At 41.7% G+C, this 20,679-nt stretch overlaps 3 protein-coding genes across 6 annotated transcripts in view; 2 read left to right on the plus strand and 1 right to left on the minus strand.

Annotated features, from left to right (window-relative positions):
- Positions 1–7,477, plus strand: part of LOC108053298 (soluble guanylate cyclase 88E) — a 43,222-nt gene extending 35,745 nt beyond the window's left edge. Inside the window, exons 3-13 of one of the 2 annotated variants that reach the window (XM_044459217.1) lie at positions 2,431–2,656; positions 2,761–3,248; positions 3,506–3,629; positions 3,685–3,817; positions 4,042–4,268; positions 4,335–4,439; positions 4,509–4,806; positions 4,865–5,915; positions 5,963–6,169; positions 6,397–6,675; positions 6,747–7,477. In XM_044459217.1, coding sequence (XP_044315152.1) covers positions 2,489–2,656; positions 2,761–3,248; positions 3,506–3,629; positions 3,685–3,817; positions 4,042–4,268; positions 4,335–4,439; positions 4,509–4,806; positions 4,865–5,915; positions 5,963–6,169; positions 6,397–6,675; positions 6,747–6,915 — 3,249 coding nt within the window. In that variant the 5' untranslated portion in view covers positions 2,431–2,488 and the 3' untranslated portion in view covers positions 6,916–7,477. The remainder of the gene's footprint in view (positions 1–2,430; positions 2,657–2,760; positions 3,249–3,505; positions 3,630–3,684; positions 3,818–4,041; positions 4,269–4,334; positions 4,440–4,508; positions 4,807–4,864; positions 5,916–5,962; positions 6,170–6,396; positions 6,676–6,746) is intronic. The other variant, XM_044459218.1, reaches the window with a different exon arrangement.
- A 157-nt stretch (positions 7,478–7,634) lies between these two features.
- Positions 7,635–13,122, minus strand: LOC108053297 (E3 ubiquitin-protein ligase RNF123). The gene is made up of 11 exons (XM_017135906.2): positions 12,882–13,122; positions 12,577–12,823; positions 12,292–12,437; positions 11,408–12,148; positions 11,036–11,318; positions 10,661–10,976; positions 10,136–10,545; positions 9,940–10,053; positions 9,231–9,881; positions 8,568–9,174; positions 7,635–8,490 (listed from the first exon to the last, which is right to left on the minus strand). The coding sequence occupies exons 1-11, from the start codon at positions 13,043–13,045 to the stop codon at positions 8,171–8,173; spliced, it is 3,999 nt and encodes a 1,332-aa protein (XP_016991395.1). The 5' UTR covers positions 13,046–13,122; the 3' UTR covers positions 7,635–8,170.
- A 389-nt stretch (positions 13,123–13,511) lies between these two features.
- On the plus strand, positions 13,512–20,432 carry LOC108041976 (transmembrane protein 165). 3 transcript variants are annotated; one of them, XM_044458845.1, is made up of 7 exons: positions 13,512–13,584; positions 16,115–16,409; positions 16,460–16,750; positions 16,931–17,071; positions 17,999–18,553; positions 19,396–19,575; positions 19,683–20,432. In XM_044458845.1, the coding sequence occupies exons 2-7, from the start codon at positions 16,230–16,232 to the stop codon at positions 19,860–19,862; spliced, it is 1,527 nt and encodes a 508-aa protein (XP_044314780.1). In that variant the 5' UTR covers positions 13,512–13,584; positions 16,115–16,229; the 3' UTR covers positions 19,863–20,432. The 3 variants fall into 3 exon arrangements, with proteins under 3 accessions (XP_044314780.1, XP_016975546.1, XP_044314781.1); XM_017120057.2 differs by lacking the exon at positions 13,512–13,584 and adding an exon at positions 14,173–14,261; XM_044458846.1 differs by lacking the exons at positions 13,512–13,584; positions 17,999–18,553.
- Positions 20,433–20,679: the final 247 nt, after the last annotated feature.

Here is a 20,679-nt window from a genome sequence, read left to right on the forward strand (position 1 = left end):
TAAATAGTGGGAAGCAGTGGCACATAAAAATTTGTGATTTTCTTAAGGATCATGTTGTTATTTGGATTGGTTTTAAATAATAATAAATAATATATATGATCCTTATACATTTTTAGATGAGGCCAGCATATGTCTTGGCTTTTAATTGTTCAAAACATGTTTCAAAATATAAAAAATATATACCAATTTACCCCAAAATTTAAATAAACAGGCAATTCATTATATTCAAATAAAATGTTAAGTCCGTTAACTTGCAATTTCCTACTTTCGAAAAGGAAATAAATCCTACTTTACCGTAATCAAACCACAACTCTAGCACTTTCCTTGTTTTTTTAAATTCATACCCAAACACCATAAGCAACAAATTCAAATAAATTGCCCTGATATGCATAAATTTATGATTTCAGTCCAGATTTGCCATCGGGGGATTTATAGGCGAATGGATAATGGGCTATGTTCAAAGCGCATGAAATGACTTGTGACACAACAAATGGCAATAAGCCATAAACCAGACGCACTGTGAAATATGGGTGCAAAGGGCACAAATGAGGTCTTGTTCACACCGCCACCTGCAACTTCCTCGGGTTATCCTGCAGCCTTTCTGTAATTTGGCCGCAATTGTTTGTTAGTTAGTTGGGCGTATCATGCTCAGAATTTCCCAGAGGAGTGCAGCCAAGTGCACGACTCAATTTCCAGTTGGCAAATTGGCTTAGATGCCAATCGAGACGAACATATGCGGATTGCATCCAAAGAGGAAACATATGCCAGCAAATCCCATTCATTGCGCCGTGCCGCCAGATACCTCAAGGTGTCGGAGTGCAATTTATTCTTAGAAGCCAGGGCCAGAGCCAGGTGCATTTCTTTGAATGCGAATGCAATTCAATTAGCCCAGATTCAAAGGGGAGCGAATAAATAGCAATTGTCCTTGGCTCTAAATAGTGAGCACACCTCAATTGGACCTGGCTAAATTAACACCCCCTTGGGGCAGCGACAATTAGCTCCGTTCTGCCCAAGGATAATGAACTGGGCAATACAAAACTCGAGTTTCTCTGCTCAAATGTCATCTGTATAAACGAATGGTTATAATGAGTTTTATATGAACTAGGTTGCTGGATACTTTACTTACATTGCGGCCAGGGATGTAATTACGGCAACTAATTGCAAGTACTTTATGGCCGAAGGACAATATACTGTGGTTTTAATATTCTATTTAGTCAGTGGTAGAAATATTAAAGATAGTGGACTTAATACTTATGATAAGTGGGCCTTTAATCATTTGATGTTGGCAAACAGCCTTAAATCTGTGGTGAAAAATGTAAACTGATTAATGATAATAAATAATAAATTAATGGGAGTATTAAACGAATTAGTAAGTTTAATTTGATTTCCTGGCTTACAGAAATTTAAGTTTTCGTTTTAACTTAATTATTAAAATCTTCATTAGACAAACATGGCATTTTAAAAAAGACTTACACTTAAAGATAAATCTTTTCGAACCCCTTAAGCAAAAGCTGGTGTAAAGTTCAGGTTATAATTTAATACTGTGTACGGTGTTTAACCTGAAATAAAATTGATGCATAAAATATTGAAATTAAAGCTTAAGGGGAGACCCTCCCCCTTAAACAGCAAATTAAGTTTGAATTTCGTAAAATCCTAACGGTTTGACTGATATTGACAAGTTAATAGGACAAATTGTTTATTAGAAATATATTTTGTGCGGGTTTTAAATGCTTTTTTTTATAGATTAGTTAAGGTCGTTCGCATTTTATTTTTTGTAGCCACTATAATCTTTTTTTAAATATCAACAAGATTAAAGTTAATGTCATTTTTAATTAATTTATAATTAGCATTTCATTTTAATACCGCAAACGTGCCGCCAAATTGCCACTTTGCCACTGAGTCTTCTATACTTCCCATAGACGTTGGCAATTGTTGGTTTAGAACAGCAAAGAGGCGTTGAAAGCCATGGCGAGACAGTTGCCTCCGCGGATAAATAGGATTGATTCGTTGACACGCTGAATCAACAAAATGATGGGAAAATAATATGATTCTGACTGGAGTGAAGGCGCCGACAGTCTGGTCCATACAATCCAAACCAGGCATTAATTTTTAAATGATTTCACGGTTCAAGTGGACCCATTGAAATTGGCACAGTTTTTCAGGCAGACCGAATCCAGCTGGGCGTATGTGTAATGCAGAGTCATACTGGGAAAATCCATAAAATGTGTTAAAAAGTATGTCAATCTATAAAGAAAAGCCATTAAAAAAATGCGGAATGAGCCCAAAAATAAATGCCGGGAATTTATGTCAAGGATCTTTGAAATTCCGTTTTATTTTTGTGATTAATTTCTGTTTATTATAAAGGCCTATTAAAATTATAGTTCACCCCCGTTAGAGTGTCAATCAATTGATTCCAGTCTATATTGACAGGTCTAACCATCAATGACAACCAAGTGAAGCCTTCGGAAGTGACTCCCTCGGCCCCAAGATGTACGGACTGCTCTTGGAGAATCTCTCCGAGTACATAAAGTCTGTGTATGGAGAAGAGAAATGGGAGGACATCCGACGACAGGCTGGGATCGATTCGCCCTCGTTCAGCGTCCATCAGGTCTATCCCGAGAATCTGCTCCAGAAGTTGGCCAAAAAGGCCCAACAGGTGGGTTTAAGTAATTAGTGTTATCAAAAAACTAGATATTACGATCTTTTTCAGTTAAATGACTTGCTGCTATCCTGTATTGAACATTTTCCTTTATTCTATAGGTCCTGGGCGTCTCGGAGCGGGAGTTCATGGACCAGATGGGCGTCTACTTCGTCGGCTTCGTGGGTCAGTATGGCTACGATCGCGTCCTCTCCGTGCTGGGTCGCCATATGCGCGACTTCCTCAACGGACTGGATAACCTGCACGAGTACCTGAAGTTCTCGTATCCGCGGATGAGGGCACCCAGTTTCATCTGCGAGAACGAGACGAAGCAGGGTCTGACCCTGCACTATCGCTCCAAGCGTCGGGGATTCGTCTACTACACGATGGGCCAGATACGTGAGGTGGCGCGTTATTTCTACCACAAGGAGATGCACATCGAACTGGTTCGGGAGGAGATCCTCTTCGACACGGTCCATGTTACCTTCCAGCTGACCTTCGACAACCGGGCCTTTACCCTGGCATCCTTGGCCATGACGCGGGAGGAGAAGCACCTGCCCATCAGTGCCCATGTGCTGTTCGAGATCTTTCCCTTCTGCATGGTGTTTGGGTAAGAAATTAGCATACAGTCATTACTGTTCTAGCTTATTTTCAACATAATTATTTCTTAGAATGAAATATCTGATAGCCTGCCGATACTAATTCATGTATAATCATAAAGTTAATTTGCTGGTATTGATTAAACCTATATTTAAACCTTTTAAGACAATCATTCTTAGAATAAAACTACCTTTTTTGTATGTTATATAAGGATTATTTTTATAACTAAATTAATAAATTGTTTTCTTTGATTATTTTTATATATAGTGCTGACATGGTAGTACGCAGTATAGGAAACTCATTAATGGTGATTTTGCCTGAACTGCTTGGCAAAAAAATCACAGCCTGGTTTGATTTGGTTCGTCCCCTGATTGCATTCAAATTCCAGACTGTAAGTTTCTGCCTGATCCGGCGTTTATATCACTTAACTTTATAATATTTCTCAGATACTCAATCGTACCAATAACATATTTGAATTGGTCACTGTGGATCCAGTCACCGAAAGATTTGACGCTCAAAACGAGGATTTACTTCAGCATGAAGATGGCAGCGAACCGGAAAAGTCATTGAGGCTAAAAGGTAGTTGAAGAGTTTTGAGAACGAAATCCTTTTAAATAAAATCTTAAGTCTAATTTATTAAAAACCATATAATTTGATTTCTTATAAACATTAATAATATTTTATGAGCTGTCATTCCTAAAGGTATACAATTCTGTTAAGTGAATTTGTTTCCCAATGGCGAGGCCTTTTTTATAAGTTTATATATTAACAAGTCCCATAAAATACCTTACCATTTCGCACAGGTCAAATGGTTTACATGGAAAACTGGCGCATGATCATGTTCCTGGGCACTCCCGTGATGCCAGATCTGAACTCGCTGATAACCACTGGCCTCTATATCAACGATCTGTCCATGCACGACTTTAGCAGGGATCTTATGCTGGCGGGTACTCAACAATCAGTGGAACTGAAATTGGCCCTGGATCAAGAGCAGCAAAAGTCCAAGAAGCTGGAAGAGTCCATGAGATTGGTAATAATAATAAGGAGTGGAGGAGAGGAACTGACTGATGAATATATCTCTATATATATTTCTTAGTTGGATGAGGAAATGCGACGAACTGATGAGCTACTTTATCAGATGATACCCAAACAGGTGGCTGATAGGCTAAGACGCGGCGAGAATCCCATTGATACTTGTGAAGTGAGTGTGGGATATCTTACAATACAATAGATATAAGCTATAATAAAATAAAATACTTCCCACCCGCAGATGTTCGATAGTGTTTCCATCCTGTTCTCGGACATTGTGACCTTCACGGAGATCTGCAGTCGCATCACTCCGATGGAGGTGGTGTCCATGCTGAATGCCATGTACTCGATCTTCGACAAGCTGACGGAGAGGAATTCTGTATACAAGGTGGAGACAATTGGCGATGCATACATGGTAGTGGCGGGGGCCCCGGATAAGGATGCCAATCACGCCGAACGAGTCTGTGATATGGCCCTGGATATGGTGGATGCCATAACCGATCTGAAGGATCCCTCCACGGGCCAGCATTTGAGGATACGTAAGTGAATAAGTTAAAGCTGGTTGATAGGACTTTTAACTATCACAATCCCCTCCAGGTGTGGGCGTCCACTCGGGTGCCGTGGTGGCAGGCATCGTTGGCCTAAAGATGCCGCGCTACTGCCTGTTTGGGGATACCGTAAATACCGCCTCGCGAATGGAGTCCACCAGCATCGCCATGAAGGTACACATCTCGGAGTCCACGAAGATTCTAATCGGTCCCAACTACAAGATCCTGGAGCGGGGCGAGATCGATGTGAAGGGCAAGGGCACCATGGGCACGTACTGGTTGGAGGAGCGCGAGAACCGATTGCCTCTCCAACTGACCACTACTCTCCAGGTTCATCCGGTCTCTCCAGTTTCGAGCACGCCCACATCAAAAACGAAGGCAATTATGCCGCCGGTGTCCAAATCGCTGACTCCTTTGGTTCCCGTTTCCGTTTCGCTAGAGGTTTCGATTCCTGCCACCTCCGTTCCGTCGGTGGATGTGGTAGCTCCTTCGTCCAGCATGTCGGGTTTGGTTCTTACAGCAGCTGCAGCGGCACACATGTCGCTTCATCACCAGACGGTTGTGGCGGGTGGACCAGCTGCAGCTTCAGAATCTGCAGGATCAACAGGAGTAGGAGGTGTGGGAGATTCAGCAGCTGGAGGAGGACCGGGAGCAGGGGCACCTCCAGATGACCGTAACAGTCGGATCTATTCACCAGTAACTTTCAAGGACGTGGCTCGTCGGAGCGCAGCTAATTCACCAGACCAGGAAAAGCGCCGCGAATCACGCTCCAATTCCACAGGACACGTGTTTATGCGCTCCCCGTCGGACATTTTTGGCTCACTCATTCTGGACACCGAGGAATTTCTCGAAGACCTGCAAATCTCTCGCAGCTCACTGGCCAACAATAGTAATAATCCGCCCTCTTGTGGATTCAGTCCAACTCCCCCATTCCGGATTGGCAGCGCACCACCCAAGCCGAGACCAAGTAATCCGAATAAGTTTACGCCCGAGGAACTGGCCGCCATGGATCAACTGACGCCGCCATCGACGGCTCCGGCCAGGGAAACGGCATCCTGCAGCAGTGCATCCTTGGATCGGGACAAGGCAGCCAAGCTCAAGTAAGTTTTGGGGGTTAAGAACCTTTGGCCAACTCCACGCTCATTAGAAAAATCACCTTCTCCAACTGCAGCAGCTTGGATGCAACTACGACGACAGAAGTGGCTGCCGTTGTGTGTCCCATGCGACCCAAGTCGCCGGTGGTGCAGGCGACTACCAGCAAAAGCGACACCAAACGCCCAGGATCGAAGGATTCGGTCTCATCCATTTCCCTGCACTCACCTCCTCCACATCGATCGAACTCTGCTCCATCCAGGTGAGCCTATTGAATTTGTTTCTCTCTCTTATAAGGAAGGTATCCATATTTTACAATTTATTAATATTACCCGGTATCTCCTTTAAACTAAATCAATTTTAAGAGGGAAAATATAAACGATATGCGAAAGGCAAACCCTTTGTCTTAAGTTTAAAAATCTTAATTTTTAAAACAAAAATCGAAACCAGTTTCTTAAAGCTGTCGGTCACGACCAAACCTATTTGCAGACCCCATTCCATGTCAAAGGCGGCGCGAAAGGCGTTCCTGGCCGCCAAGCAGACGAAGGCCATGGAGAAGCTGGACAAGATGATCGAGGAGGTCCACGAAGTGGAGTCCCAGTCGGCGACGAAGGCTGCCAACATGCGGATGGCCCTGTTTGGTCATGACAGAGGTGGTGGGGGTGATCTGGCCGCTGGTGGGTGTCCCCTTTTCCTGCCACCACCGCCGCAGCAGCAACAGCGCCTGATGCCCAGCTCCATTTCAGATTCCGGCCTCTGCAGTCATGGGTGAATATTTGGTCTTATCAACTCACCCGAATTTCCCACTTATACAAGATTCCATTCCATCCCAATGACAGACATAGCCATGCACCCAGCTGCCACCACCTGGATCCGAAGATGAGTAACAGCCAGAGTTTCCAGCACTCTCCCCGAGGGGGAATTACCCACCAGTGCTGCAGTGGCTTTGGACACGGAAATGGACGTCATTCGCACCGGATGCACTCGAACGCCTGCCGGATCCTGTAAAGAATTCACCAGGCAGCACCAGCAACCCACATCCATATCATGTATACTGACTCGGATTCTGTTCAATGTTTTCGCGCGCTTTGTGGTGTTGTGATGATAACTAGTCAGCAATTATTAGGGTTTAGTTAGTTGTTGAATCTCATAGTGTATAGAATAGATAAAGAAAGTACCTACATGTTATATATACCCAGACTATAAATAGTCGAGCAGTGTCTAAATATGCTAAGAATCTGTAAAAACTGTTAACTCTTCATGTGTATTAATCAAAAGATTTCAAATTTATTGACCTCTATATATGACAATACCAAAAGGGCAACCAAACTACAAAAGGAAAGGCATTTCCACACATTTTCATTAAACCACCTGAGGCAGCGTTTGCTCACAAAATAAACTAAACTTATTATATATGTATTATAAATCTCTATATATTTGTAGTAGCTAAATGGTTAAGTAGATTTTATGTGGACACATATATAAAATAAATGTTTCCAAAGGGATTCTATTTTCTAAATGTTTTAACTAAAGGTCCAACTATTTATTTAATTCCAATCCCTTAAATTGTATTATTTTTAATTGATAAAAACTTGGATGTAATGCTATAAACTACACCTGAAATTTAAGAAAATAAAATATATAACTACACAACCTTCAATGAGATTTGCTATATATACATAGCTAGATTTTTAGACGATTTCTATTCACACCAAAACACATACAAATAGGTTTTAATTAAAGTCATTTTATTTATGCTTTTCAGAAACAGATACATTTTTGATTATTAAGAGATCTTTGGTTGACATCCTAAAAGTATAAATCATTAAGATTTATACCGGCTTTAGAAAATTTTTAATATAAATGCATTCGTTTTGTTATTTTTTCCTTTTAACTTAATGCATTTATGTCCGTGCGAAATAAGATAAAATCAAATATATATAAACGTGGCAAATAAACTGGGTTAACACAAAAAACATTAGTTAAAATATTGTGCTACTTAATATATTTTTTAGTTTTAATCTTTCTAATACTTCATTTTCCCTTATTTTAAACTTCTTTACATTGCACTTTTGGCATATCACATCTGAACTTATAATGGCAAGCATTCAACTGAAATACAAATTTTACGAAACAATACAAGTAAATGTACCTAAATATGTATGTATACACTTAATGCGTAGGAGATCGTCTTTGAAAGCGACTAGACTTGTTTACGCTTTAGAAAGAAATAGTTCCTCGATCGCTTTCGGTGGGTTTTCGATTATGCCCTTTCGGCCATGGGCGTCGGAACGACTTCATCATTGGAGTAGATGACCTCACCATCCAACGTCTCAATGGTTTGGATGGTGGTCTTGCAGTAGAAGCACACCTTTGAGTTCATCATGTGCTGCATGATGCAGTCGCTGCAGGACTGGTGCTTGCAGGGCGTAAACACGGCGGTGATTGGCTTGGCACAACAAATCGGGCACAACGAGTCCTCCGATGGCAGGGTTATGTCGGATAGCAGCGTCTGCTTTATGCGTAAACTCTCGATTAGGCTGCGCACGTTATCGATCTCCTCGGCGGACACGTGGGAAGGAACTGCGAAATAAATTGAGAAATTATTATTTAGTATTGATTTTTCGATCTATGCTTCAAAATATCTTTGATTTACTCACAATCGTTAAGAGCAAACTTCAGGATTGGCGGATCGGCACGAATCCGTTTGGAGTTGTTAGGTAAGGGCACTCGCACATCGTTGGTCAGCGGATCGATGTGGGGCCTGGAAGAGGGATCAAAATTACCCCGGGGTATGCTCTTCTGCTCCAGCAGCGGTGTTCGTATTTCTCCAAGTGCAAACTCCAGCGTAGCGAATTGAAAACTTGGGTCGGTAAGGAAAGCCCGGGACACCCGCGTCACAATCTGTGGCCTCATGTCACTTTCCAGCTCTTCCTGCATCAGGGCCAACAGAATCCCCAAAGCGGCGGTGACAATAGGGTAGTGGGTAACTGCATTCAAGTCCGCCGAGCACATGTCCACCACGAACTGGAAGCATCCCGGTGGGACTGTCACTCGAGAAAGCACTTGGCTGATTAGCTGACAGATGCGGTTTAGTAGGAGATCGCTGTTTGGACGAGATGCATCCGTCACGACCTCAGGCGCAGCTGTGATGACCATCTCGAGGCATCGCATCAGCGAGACTGTCAACTCAAAACACATGGAGCATATCTTCAGCTGCTTGGGCTCGAACAGGGTGTTTTCCTGCCTCTGAGCGGTGTTTTGGATCTAAAAAAATTATTTAGTGAAATTCTTTTTGTTCAAAACTTAAACCATTAACGCACCTCTTGCAGCAGTAAAATAAATTCAGAAAAGGCCCAGTTTAATTGACTTAACACCGAGTTCAGAAAGGCGGTGGCAAAAGGCTCATCCTCCACCAGCTTGGCGCCGATCAGCCTTTGAAAATGCTTGGATGGATTGGCCGGGGCGACGTTGTGCAGGAGTCCAGTGTGCGTCTCATTCCTGGAGCGACTACGACATAGTCCTTGATGGAGAGGCAGCGATCCACCCTGCCACACGGATGGTTGGCGGGAATCCTTGTAGGCATAACCCTCGCCCATCCAAAAACGCAGGAGCAGCCAATTGCTCTGGCCCCAAGCTCTGTTCTCATAGGGACGCAGTAGTGCTCGAACCAAACAAGCCTGAGATCTCTTTGAAGTTCGCTCCAGGGCTCGCACACCGGACTTATGGCAGGTGAGTGTGCCCAGAGCCTGCAGCAGTGAGTCCTTGCAGGAGGCCAGCACAATGCGGGGATCCGCAGAGTGAATGCCTAAAAATTCCGCTGCTGAGTTTACGCCGCATTCCGCATCCGATGCTTCGAACTGGGCCTTTAAGTCATGGTGGCTGAAGTCCATTACGGCATCCAGCAGAATGGGTAGTGTATTCACATACACCTCAGGTACAAATGAGAACAAAGAACCGGTGTTTGAAGCGCTCTAAGGGAGATACATAGTATGTTCAATAATAGGCAAGGTTGTAAATCGATTGGTTTACCGTAAGAGTTCGAAGCATACGCTCTAGTAGCCATATGAGCAAGGATCGTCGGTGACCATTTAAGGCCACTCCTCTCAACCAGATTTGTTTTCTAGCCAGCGCAATTGAGCGAGTCTGTAGATCGGATTCAAATAAAAAAAGAAACATAATTTAATTAGAAATGACATTTAAATAAAATTAATAAATATTAACTCACCGCAAAGACATTCTGGCGCTGACTGAACTTTGAACGAAGCTCCCCCATCACATGTTGGTGGTTCTCGTTCATGCACACATTAGCATGCTGCTCCAGAGCAACCAACTTACGTTCTATGTCCTCGCGGTAAAATTTCGTCTCCTTAAGCACTTCGTTTAGAGCAGCGATCTCGTCCCTTACCGTGGCTATCTTAACAATATACTTGTGACCCGCCGAGTAATAAAAGATGACGCACAGATCCAAGAGCTCGCAGAGACTGACCTCCACATCCGCATTGCCTGGCGAGGACTCGGCGCTGCTGCTGGGTCTAGGGTTCAGAAAGTGGGTGTAGGTGGTGTTGCTATCGCCCTGAGTTCGTCCGACCACCGCCACATTGTTGATATTCTCGCCCAGCAGGTAAAGCGTGGTGTCTGTAATTACAATTAGTAATCGAAATGTTTTAACAATGAAATACATTGGATCGAATTAGATTATTGAACATTTTTATTTTCGTCCTTAATTTATCCCGACATAGTATAAACTTACCCACTTCATTGACTCGCAAGTTCTGCCGATCATCGTCATATATTTGCTGAGTGCGAGCCGCTCCTAATCTGGCATCGATGTCGCCCCGATGAACTTTCCTCAAATGAGACAGGACGCCTCCAACGCGATCAAAGTGCATGTAGTCAAAAGTACCATCAATGAAAAAATCACTGTTCACCTCCACGTTCTTACTGGGCATTTCCTCCTTAAACATCGCGCGTGTCTGATCAATAAGAATACCAGCGAAGGCGAGGGCTACAGGCGCATCCAGTGGATGCTGGATGCTCGACTGCATGAAGAAAAAGGCATGAAAGGGCTGAAAGAAGAAGAGATGAGCTGTGAATTTGCTATAAAATTGTCAGTGGCAATACTCACCCTTTGCTCCATGCTGAGATCGATCACATAGCGACGCATCTTGACCAGAAATATAGAGCGGCTTGACGGACTCTCCCGCGTTCCATCAAAGTTAATCAACAGCGTTGAAAGTAGGTCCTTTTGCGCCACATACAAAGTCTCCGTGACCTTGCGCACCTTATCTACCACATTCATATATTTTTCCTTGGGTCCATCGATCCCCTCCGTCCAGGCCATGCTGTCGGGCAGCAACTCTTCCATGATGTAAAACTCCAGCGGATGGATATACAGAAAAAAGGCGAGGCTAAGCGGATAAAAACAAGATAAACGTAGTATCATTTACAACTCCATTTAAAAAATCAGAATTAGACGACATTAATTCCCTAGACTTACCAGTGCTTCTTGAACAGCTTTCCTTCCAGTAGATACTTCCTGGTCTGCTCGTGCAGACAGAGGCAGTGAAGCATACTGAGTGCGTGGTGGTGCTTTTCATAGTCCAGACCCTGGATCGTATGCGTGAAGGTGCCCAGAAGGGCGTTTACCAGCTTGCGCAACACAAACTTGATCTCATCGCCCTCCATGTAGTTCCAGAATAGCGACAATAAGCCCTGAAGCACGGTGTGTCGGCTTTCCTTCTCCGCTGCCAGCGTTGTCAGGGACGAGATCCTGTTCAGCAGCACGTCCTCGATAATGTAGGGATCAAAAATCTCGTTGGTAAACTTCTCAATCAACAAGGTGGCAAAAATGCAGTACACCGTCTTCTTGGTAGAAACACGGGCCTCAGAGGCGTTGGATAACGCTGTCGCTGACTGAGCATTGTACTTGGAAAATATGCCCGCTAGGTTAATCAGGTAGTTCAACAGAAGATTGGCCCGCCGAAGCTTAAGGATGGGTCGGGCCATGAGCGGTTGGAAACCCGGTACAGGATACATGAACGGACGATTCCCGAAGTTCGCTTCAATGCCCTGCGTGTAACCCAGGGAGATGGCTGCGAAGAAAGTTATGCCCGGACCCTTCTCCAACTTGTAGAACGCCACGCCCATCGAACGTCCATTTCGGTAGTACTCGATTACTTCCTTCTCCACATCAATGGTCACGCCAATGACGTCGCCAATCTGCCATTTATCGCCGTACCTAAAAGTATATTGTTTTTAATATTTTGGGATATGGGTGTAGGTTAAAAAATAATACTAGAAATAATGAATTGAAAAGGAAAAATTTGTTTTAAATGAAATAGCAACTTTAACCGAAAATCAGTAAAAGTCCCATGAGCTTACTTCTTGGTGGATATATGCCAGATCTGCTGCTTGCTGCCATCGTATCCATAGCTAGACTTGGTATCCCCCACGCCGCTGTTTTCGTTGAATTGGCAGGAGTTGGAGGCCCATCCAATCTGCATGACGCCCTTGGTGTGCAGGTGGATCTGAAAAAAGTAAACGAGCTTTTAGTACGCACGAGCAACCCACACTCCTTAATACAAGTCATTGACCGCCGGTCAACCACCGCCAAATCTACCACCCACTCCCCAATATATGCCCACACCCACTCTTAATAGCGATTACCTCATACATCCAGCGACCGCCGTACACGCAACAATTCGCCCGGACCGTATTGAAGCTTCCCTGGGAGCGCAGCGCCAGGCGATCCGAGGATACGCGCACCGTGGTTGTATAGTCCACGTCGAATATGGTCAGATCCGGGCCGATGCGGCTCTCTGTCTCCATGTATAGGCGCCGGATCTCCTCATTGCTGTCCGTCTGAATTTGCTGGAACTTGTCATCTAGCCACGTTCGCACTATGATCATCTGCCTGCGAAAAGGACTATCGTTAGTAAGGCCCTTTGAGTAGGGGTTAAGGACACTCATACTTGGTTACGGACAAATCAGAGAGCTTCGCGGGCCTCGGATCCGGCACCGTCGAGCAATTAGCACCCTCCAAGTCATCGTCCAAATCCGAGTACAGATTGTCGTGGTCCACCTGCTCGAATATATCCTCGTTGAACACTTTCACGAATAATTTTGATATCGACATCTTGGCTCTGTCATTTCAATGCTAGCTTTTATCCAGCCAGCCAAGTCTGAATATAATTCTGAATCCGACTACGACCGTCGCAAGAAAGGAATTATTTTGCTTTAGGGATGTGCAACTCAGACACTCCTTGCGTGAATATTTAACGGTACTAAATATCGAATATTGTGCCAAGGCGATGATTGCAAAATTTAAAAATTTGGTGAATAATATAAGTAAATATACGTATAAATATACCAATTGTATGATAATAATAAAGACTAATATATATACATATATTAAAAAAAATATATTTTATAATTATAATATGTTATCCTGGAACTTCTTAATCTACCCTCTGAAACTATCGCATTAATTATTTGGCTATGAGCTCCTCTCTAGGTCTGAAGGTATTATTCTATCCTGCTCTATCGCATAATATCTGTCCATCTCGCTCGAATGGCGCCAACAGCTGTTTAAATCTGGCCACGTTATGCAGAACTATTCGCCTTCAAACGCTTTGCAACACCTTTTCGAGCAGAACCAAAAGTAATTCTCGCAACGTAAGGACGTGTTTCTTGTGCACCACTAATTAATCTAATTAAATTATAAATTGACGTTGATTCGCAACAAATGAGTCACCCAAAATGAAACTCCGATTCCTCGTGCTGAGTGGTATTCGCGAGCAATGCAGTTACATACATCTCAATTGATTGAGGTTTTGCTGTCGTCAGCGGCTAAGTGTTTTTGATAGTGATGCCCACCTGTGCGACACAAGTAGCTAAGTCTGGCGGAAAAGCGCTGAAAGCAATTAAAGTGCAGAGCGAAAAGCAATGAAAACAATGCTCATAATGGCAGCTATTAAATAAATAAATTTGCAACCATAAGTTGACCCTGTGCCATTAATTACCAGTGGAGAGTTTTATAAATTTAATAAGTTGAAAAAAACGATAGCTATAGTGATCAGCGGCGGCATGAAACCGTAAATTCTTGTTGTTGCGTGTCTCACAAAAATAGAAATTCGCGAAAAAATAGAAGGGAAATACAAATCAATGCCATCCATTCGAAAACAAGACCATTACAACATATGTATATATGTATGTTCATATCTGGGCATAAATGAATATTATTTCTACTGTGTTCTATACTCTAGGCAATTGATTTATCTGCCCGTTCGCGACCCGTTTTCTGTTCTTATTTATTTTTTTGCGGGCCAATCAACGCGAATTTGTATTTGTGTGTGAGTGAGTTTGTAATTTGAATTCAATTAAATGGAACTGGAAATACGTATACGTATTAATAAATTATTATTGAAAATGTTTGGTTTGTTGTTTGAGACGCTGGTTCAATTAACCTTACCTTCATTTATTGCTAAACTTCCACAACAAAACTAATAGTTTTCTTGACTCTTCCCTCCATTACAAGTAAAGCAAGACGTAACCGCCAGGCTTTCGAAGAATCAGCATATGTTTACATAATGATAGCTTTTACGGGATGCTCGTTTTTTCTCTGTTATAATCGCAAATAACCCCCTTATTGCGTCTTCATTTTATTATCGGGCAAATATCCACTTTTGTGACGTTAATGAAATATGAAAAAGTATAAAAATAAGCAGTTCAGAAACCATATGCAAATGGGAAGCACAAGAAAGTCAACGAAAAAAAGATACCCCAGACTCTTCTATAAACAACGCTGATTCATGTAAAATAAGACAGTAATATGATGAAACCCTCTTTGTTTTACACTCTCCTAGGATATTTACAGATCTCAGGTTCATCAATTAGTCAGTAAAGTAAATATACAATTTGCATTAAACACCACAGAGTAAATCTCTTTTTGAAAAAGATATATTATTTATATATATACCCTACAAGAATATAATGAAACAGGTTATTAAAAAAAATCAGGCATACTAATGATAAGAATATAATTTTATTTTAATTCCAGAGCCATTATCCATATTATGAAATAGATAGCATAATCTCAGTGGTTTTAAATAATAATGAACTAATAATCAGTTCAGCAGGGAAATCACACTTGGCATACTGAATTTTCGCAACATCAAAGTAAAACACCACCTAATAATACAACCAAATAAAATATACTTATACAAATGTTATGAACATGCCCATACGCATGTACATCAGATATAGTAGCCGATTACAGTTCAACTTTTTTTCGGTTCTTTGGTCACGTACATATCTGTCTATTTTTATACCCTATCTCCAAGTGCTCTTCAATAAAAGTAAAAGGTGTACTTTGTGATTCTCACTTATTGTTAGACTTTTGACACTTTTATTAGTGGAACAATAAAAGAAGATAAGACAAAGTTTTAATAAGCATACTATTTCGAAAAATTTTGATTGTTCTAAAACTGTAATTGGATAAATATCCAAGTAGTTATTATAAAATAAATTACTAACGAAAACAGCTAAGTTATTCATTTACTGGGAAGATAAATACCATTCATAAATTTAATGCTAATCCCAGTTTCAACCTTTCTAGTTTACAAATCATTTCTGAGAGTTCCTTATTTTGTGGGTTAATTTTAAAGATAGCGAACTGCGATCTAAGCAAAATAACACATAAATATTTGGCGCCCACACAGCACCTACAAACTTTTCTGATAAACTGTATAAACATACCAAGGGAGATTCCATAAGAGCGTACAGAATTCAACATGAAATTGCATTCGTTTTCTAATATTTCTCAGGCTATTATCTAATCGATAGCTGAGTGCTTTGTGCGTCTGACGAATCGAATGGTCGTGCGATGTGGAGGAGGGTATTTCGGCAATTGGATTGTACTGGTACCAAACTGAGAGCAGCGACATTGATTGACCATATCAGTCGCACTTGACGCAGTGGCCGCTTATCTGTGCTCCGACCTTCCTCCGCAACTCCATACCCCACCGAAATTGAGCCCAGTTTTGACTTGGTCAAACACAGACACGGGTGATTTTCTGTTTGCCTTGTACAAATAATGCCGCGGAGAACACTTGTTGCCTGATTAGCCATAAACATTGTGCCTTACCCATTATATTTTACCCCATGTGAGCGAGATTCTTAACGATTCCACTTTATTTCTTTGCAGTCATTCGAGGGCAACGGACACGTTAACGTTTAAAGTACAACGGATTGCCTTAAACACGGATATTTGCATGAGGCAAGAATAGAGGAGCAGCAGTTCCCATCCACAGACAGCAAAGATGTCACAAAACCAATCCTACTTCTGGCAGACGACCAGACACAATGTATACCTGAAGCGCTCAGCCAAATGGCACATGGCGCTGGCCTTGATGGTGGTGCTCACATTTGGCACAATTTGTGCGGCGGAAGCTCAACCGGATAGTGCGGACAATGCGGTTATTGAATCTGGAATACAGAGCGTAGGTCATGCATAGTTCTGTGAAAACTATTAACCATTTGCACCCTACAGGACCTGGACATGCAAGCAGATTTGAACAAGCCAACGGACCTGAGCTCTTTAGCGGAAAAAGCAAACGATGTTCCGGATGGGCCAAAACCGGATGGAACCTTTATCGATGCGTTTACCGCATCGATCTCTGTTATCTTACTAACAGAGCTAGGGGATAAGACTTTCTTTATAGCTGCCATAATGGCCATGCGCCATCCGCGTTTGATTGTCTTTGGCGGTGCCATTGCCGCCTTGGCCCTAATGACGGTACTCTCATGCGCATTTGGCATGGCAGCGAACTTTATTCCTAAGGTAGGCGATCTAAATATTGGCAGCCCTCAGTATAACTTTCTTTATATGAAAATATTCTTGTCAAAAGTTTGGAAGCAATAACAAAAATGTAATATTTTCATTATTAATATTATTTTAGAGGGTTCAAAATATGCAAGTATAATTAAGTTAAAAAACTAATCAAATAATTTTTACCCACAGGTTTATACGTATTATATCTCAACTGCATTATTTTTAATATTCGGTTTGAAAATGCTGTATGACGGCTACAAAATGAAGCCAACCGACGCTCAGGAGGAATTGGAAGAGGTTCAATCTGATCTGCGCAAGCGCGAGGATGAGGTGAGTGGTCCTTGATGGATCCCCCCGTGTACAGTAGTTGTGCTATGTGGTGCAGTAGTTACTCTAGATATTAACAATGTTTCCAGTAGTTTTGCTTCTTGGAGTATTATTATTTGTTGTATTATTTAAGTAATTAGTTAATCTTATTGCTTTTGTTAATAGCTGCGCTTAAATTGTTATTTTTCTATTATTCTAACCATTAATGACTGGCAAACTGTACAGAAAAAAAACAAAACAATTGATGCTATGCTAAAGCGATCACTTCATATGCCCCGCTTTGGTTTTTCAGTCCTACTTTAATTTATCCTCACAACTTTGCTTGACACGAGAGCCGCGAACAATAACAAGCAAACAAATACTAATCAAACACGATCTCAAAGCTTTTCATAATTGTAATTACTCCTTGATTGCATGCTAATTAAGAATTGTTATTAGCCCCTAACAAAACTACGGTTACCTTAATAACCCTAATTAATGCAAACCAATCAACGAAAAGGCGTGCGGAAAAGCGTCACTGATACAGCTGGGTTGCCAAATACTCTCAATTTAAATTTACAAATCTCTTTTCTTGATTTATTTATAATCAAACATTAAAAATTCACATACATATACCACCCATTTAAGCCTATGTGACTAATTGCACGATTTGCGCATATCAAATACAAGCGAGTTTCAAAAGTTTAATGAAAAAAGCAAATTCGTACTAAACCAAAAATCGTTTGAAATGGAAAAGCTTTTTGCCAAAAATCAAAATTTCTGCCAATTGACTTTCTAGCTAATGCAAATTTTTAATTGTTTTTCCTTTTTGCAAAACGAAATTTAAAAATATGATTTAACATTGTCCCTGAAAATGTTACCAAAACGTGACAAAAAATCAAATACCATATTCCGCACTCGACTATGATTATTTGGTCGATCTGAACGCAGTTGATGCGCAAAGCCAGCCGAAAGTACGATGACTCGGAGGGCAAGCGAAAGAACAGCAACTCGGACAAGGAGGATGCCAGCGAGCAGGCGCTTGTCCATGGCCGCAACTCCGTTCCCGGCGTCAGTGATTCCGACATGCAGCACCGCCAGCGAAAGCAGCGCAACCACCTCAACAACAATAACAGCACCACCCATTTAAATAGTAAGCAAAATAGCTGTGATAAAACTAGCACCGATGAAGAGGACCGGGATCAGCACGAGTCGGAGGTGTTCCTGAAGGAGGGCGGCCGCATTGTGGAACAGCTCAAAATGAAGACCTACCACAGCAGTCCGGCCCACTCGGCGGCCTCATCAAACCAGACCGAACAAACCAACTCCATTGCCGCCTCCACAACCACCGTCGATGTCCAGCAGGCTGGTCATCCCACCGATCCGTCCGTCGGAGGTGCATCGGAGCCCCGTGCTCCGCTGGCCGGATACGATAGCATGCATAGTCTCAATGGCAGTCTCAACGGGGTTCCCGCCGGACCGACTAATGGCACCCTCAAAGCACGGGTTAGGCCAGAATCCGTTTTCCAGCCCAGCTCTCGTTTCCTGTTCTATTACTTTTTTTGAAATTGGAATTGTTAGAACATTGGATATTTCTTTGATATTCGTAAGATTTGTTTAAATCGCAATCATAAAATTAGTGTGATTTTATAAATTATCTTAAATTCCAATAATTTTAAAAAAGTGGTTTAAAAACTGAAACATTTTTAAAACACTCCCATAAAGTTAAGCCAAATGTGACTTTATAGAGGTCACCCAGAAACATAAAGAACTCAAATTGGCAAGTGCCATTAGTTAAAAAAAAGTAATTGAAAAAAAAAAATTCTAATCAATTCTAATTCCTTAAAATTTAACTAGAATCGAAATGGGTTCCGGGCTGCACTAATCCAATAACTGACAACTGCTAACGTTTGTTGTTTCTTAATCATATTCGTTTCACGTGCTTTTTGCCCCAAAAAAACATACCTACACCAAAAAACTCCCATTAAAGTGTCACCATTCATAGTCACAAAAAACAACCATGGTTATTTTTTAAAAGTTAACTTTAAGTCATCTGGTTTGGTAGCCACTGTCCATGATTACCCATTGGTTCTGTTCCACTCCCATTCGATTCGCACACATTTCACAATTAAATCTCTCTGCATGTTGTTTTGAAGTGATCGTTTTATGCTTTTTTAGTTTTCTTTTTTGGTTTAATAAGCAGGAGAAGTGGTACCCACAATATCTTGTTCAAAAGTATTTCCATGTCTTTTTAATTTGCTGTTTTTTCCTTTGTTTGCGCACATTTTCATCGAAATCTTGTAGTTTTTTAATGTTTATTCACTAATCTAAACTAATGTCTATTACAGCTGGACCGTGATGTGAACGCGGCGCTGGTAAATGATGCCGAGAGCGGTCGACGCCGCCCACAAAAACGTGGTGCAACCTATTTCACCATGCGCATCCTGGCCCAGGCCTTCACGATGACCTTCCTGGCTGAATGGGGTGACCGCTCTCAAGTGACCACCATAGTGCTCGCCGCCAACAGGGTAAGTGGATTGAATGTGACTTTCAGACTAAGAAGTGCACCGTTTGCGACTACCTTTACAAATTATTTATCATCAGAGTAAACTTATCTTACCATTTCCTATCGCAGGACGTTTTTGGCGTTATCTCTGGCGGAATTGTTGGCCACTGCATCTGCACTGGCCTGGCTGTGATTGGAGGTCGTCTATTGGCTTCCAAAATCTCTGTTCGCACTGTCACCATCGTGGGTGGCATTGTGTTTATCGGATTCGCCATCTACGCTGTCGCCATGCCACCAAAGGGCATTTAGGCAGGCGGAGCAATGGAACTCCAGACGAGATCACCCGTTGACGACCCCACATTATTTGAAGATTTAGTTGTAGGTACTACCTTATAAACCCTGTTTTCCTTCGAGGAGCATCAGGAAAGGCCAGGATTGTATTAATTAATCTAAAGATGAAATTGATTCATGTATTTTGCTTGCCAAACAACAGAACGAAACTAAGAAAAGACAAAAGTGCCTTCAGTGCTTTCCGCTTCGGCCATGACATACAAATTTAGTTCACCTAATGAATTCTTCTGTTCTAAAATAGCCAACAACACAAATTTTCTTTGTCGAATTATTTTGTGTTGATTTGATTGAACGTTCAGTTTCGGTTTCGTGTTAAGTATTAAAGATGATTGTACACACGCGTGGTAAAGCGACCGGGTTGCCTACGCTCCTCCGATTTGGACCCCTTTCTCCCCATACCACATCCTTATTTGCATATTTGTTTACGTAGCAGTGTTTACTTAATGGAAACAACCAAAATGAAACTTTGTAGATTTGATTATTTATGCGATTTTTGTATGAAAAACTTAGTAAATTGAGCAAAACTTATTTTACAAACAGCGTTTTCATTGGGTGGGTAAACTTAATAAAAAAAACTTAATAAAAAAACTAAACTCAACCTTCAAACTTTAAGCAGACTATTTTAGTTTATTTTTTGACGATAACAACTGTGTGATTCAGAGCTTTTTAAGCTCAGCAAAACGTAAAATAAATTAAGGCATCTTATCACTAAACTCACTAACAGTAATATGGTTCTAATAACTTTAGTAATATAAAATAATAGCTGTTAATATAT

Source organism: Drosophila rhopaloa, unplaced genomic scaffold (genome assembly GCF_018152115.1).
Source record: "Drosophila rhopaloa isolate 14029-0021.01 unplaced genomic scaffold, ASM1815211v1 contig_178, whole genome shotgun sequence".
Lineage (NCBI taxonomy): Eukaryota > Metazoa > Arthropoda > Insecta > Diptera > Drosophilidae > Drosophila > Drosophila rhopaloa.

Excerpts from the sequence above, each read along its gene's own strand:
- LOC108053297 (XM_017135906.2), bottom strand. The coding sequence starts at position 13,045 with ATGTCGATATCAAAATTATTCGTGAAAGTGTTCAACGAGGATATATTC. Across the intron at positions 10,054-10,135 it reads AGCGCCAGAATGTCTTTGCG|ACTCGCTCAATTGCGCTGGC; the intron begins GTGAGTTAATAT and ends TCCGATCTACAG. Across the intron at positions 9,882-9,939 it reads GTATGCTTCGAACTCTTACG|AGCGCTTCAAACACCGGTTC; the intron begins GTAAACCAATCG and ends TATCTCCCTTAG.
- LOC108041976 (XM_044458845.1), top strand. The coding sequence starts at position 16,230 with ATGTCACAAAACCAATCCTACTTCTGGCAGACGACCAGACACAATGTA. Across the intron at positions 18,554-19,395 it reads ATGGCACCCTCAAAGCACGG|CTGGACCGTGATGTGAACGC; the intron begins GTTAGGCCAGAA and ends TGTCTATTACAG. Across the intron at positions 19,576-19,682 it reads TAGTGCTCGCCGCCAACAGG|GACGTTTTTGGCGTTATCTC; the intron begins GTAAGTGGATTG and ends TTCCTATCGCAG.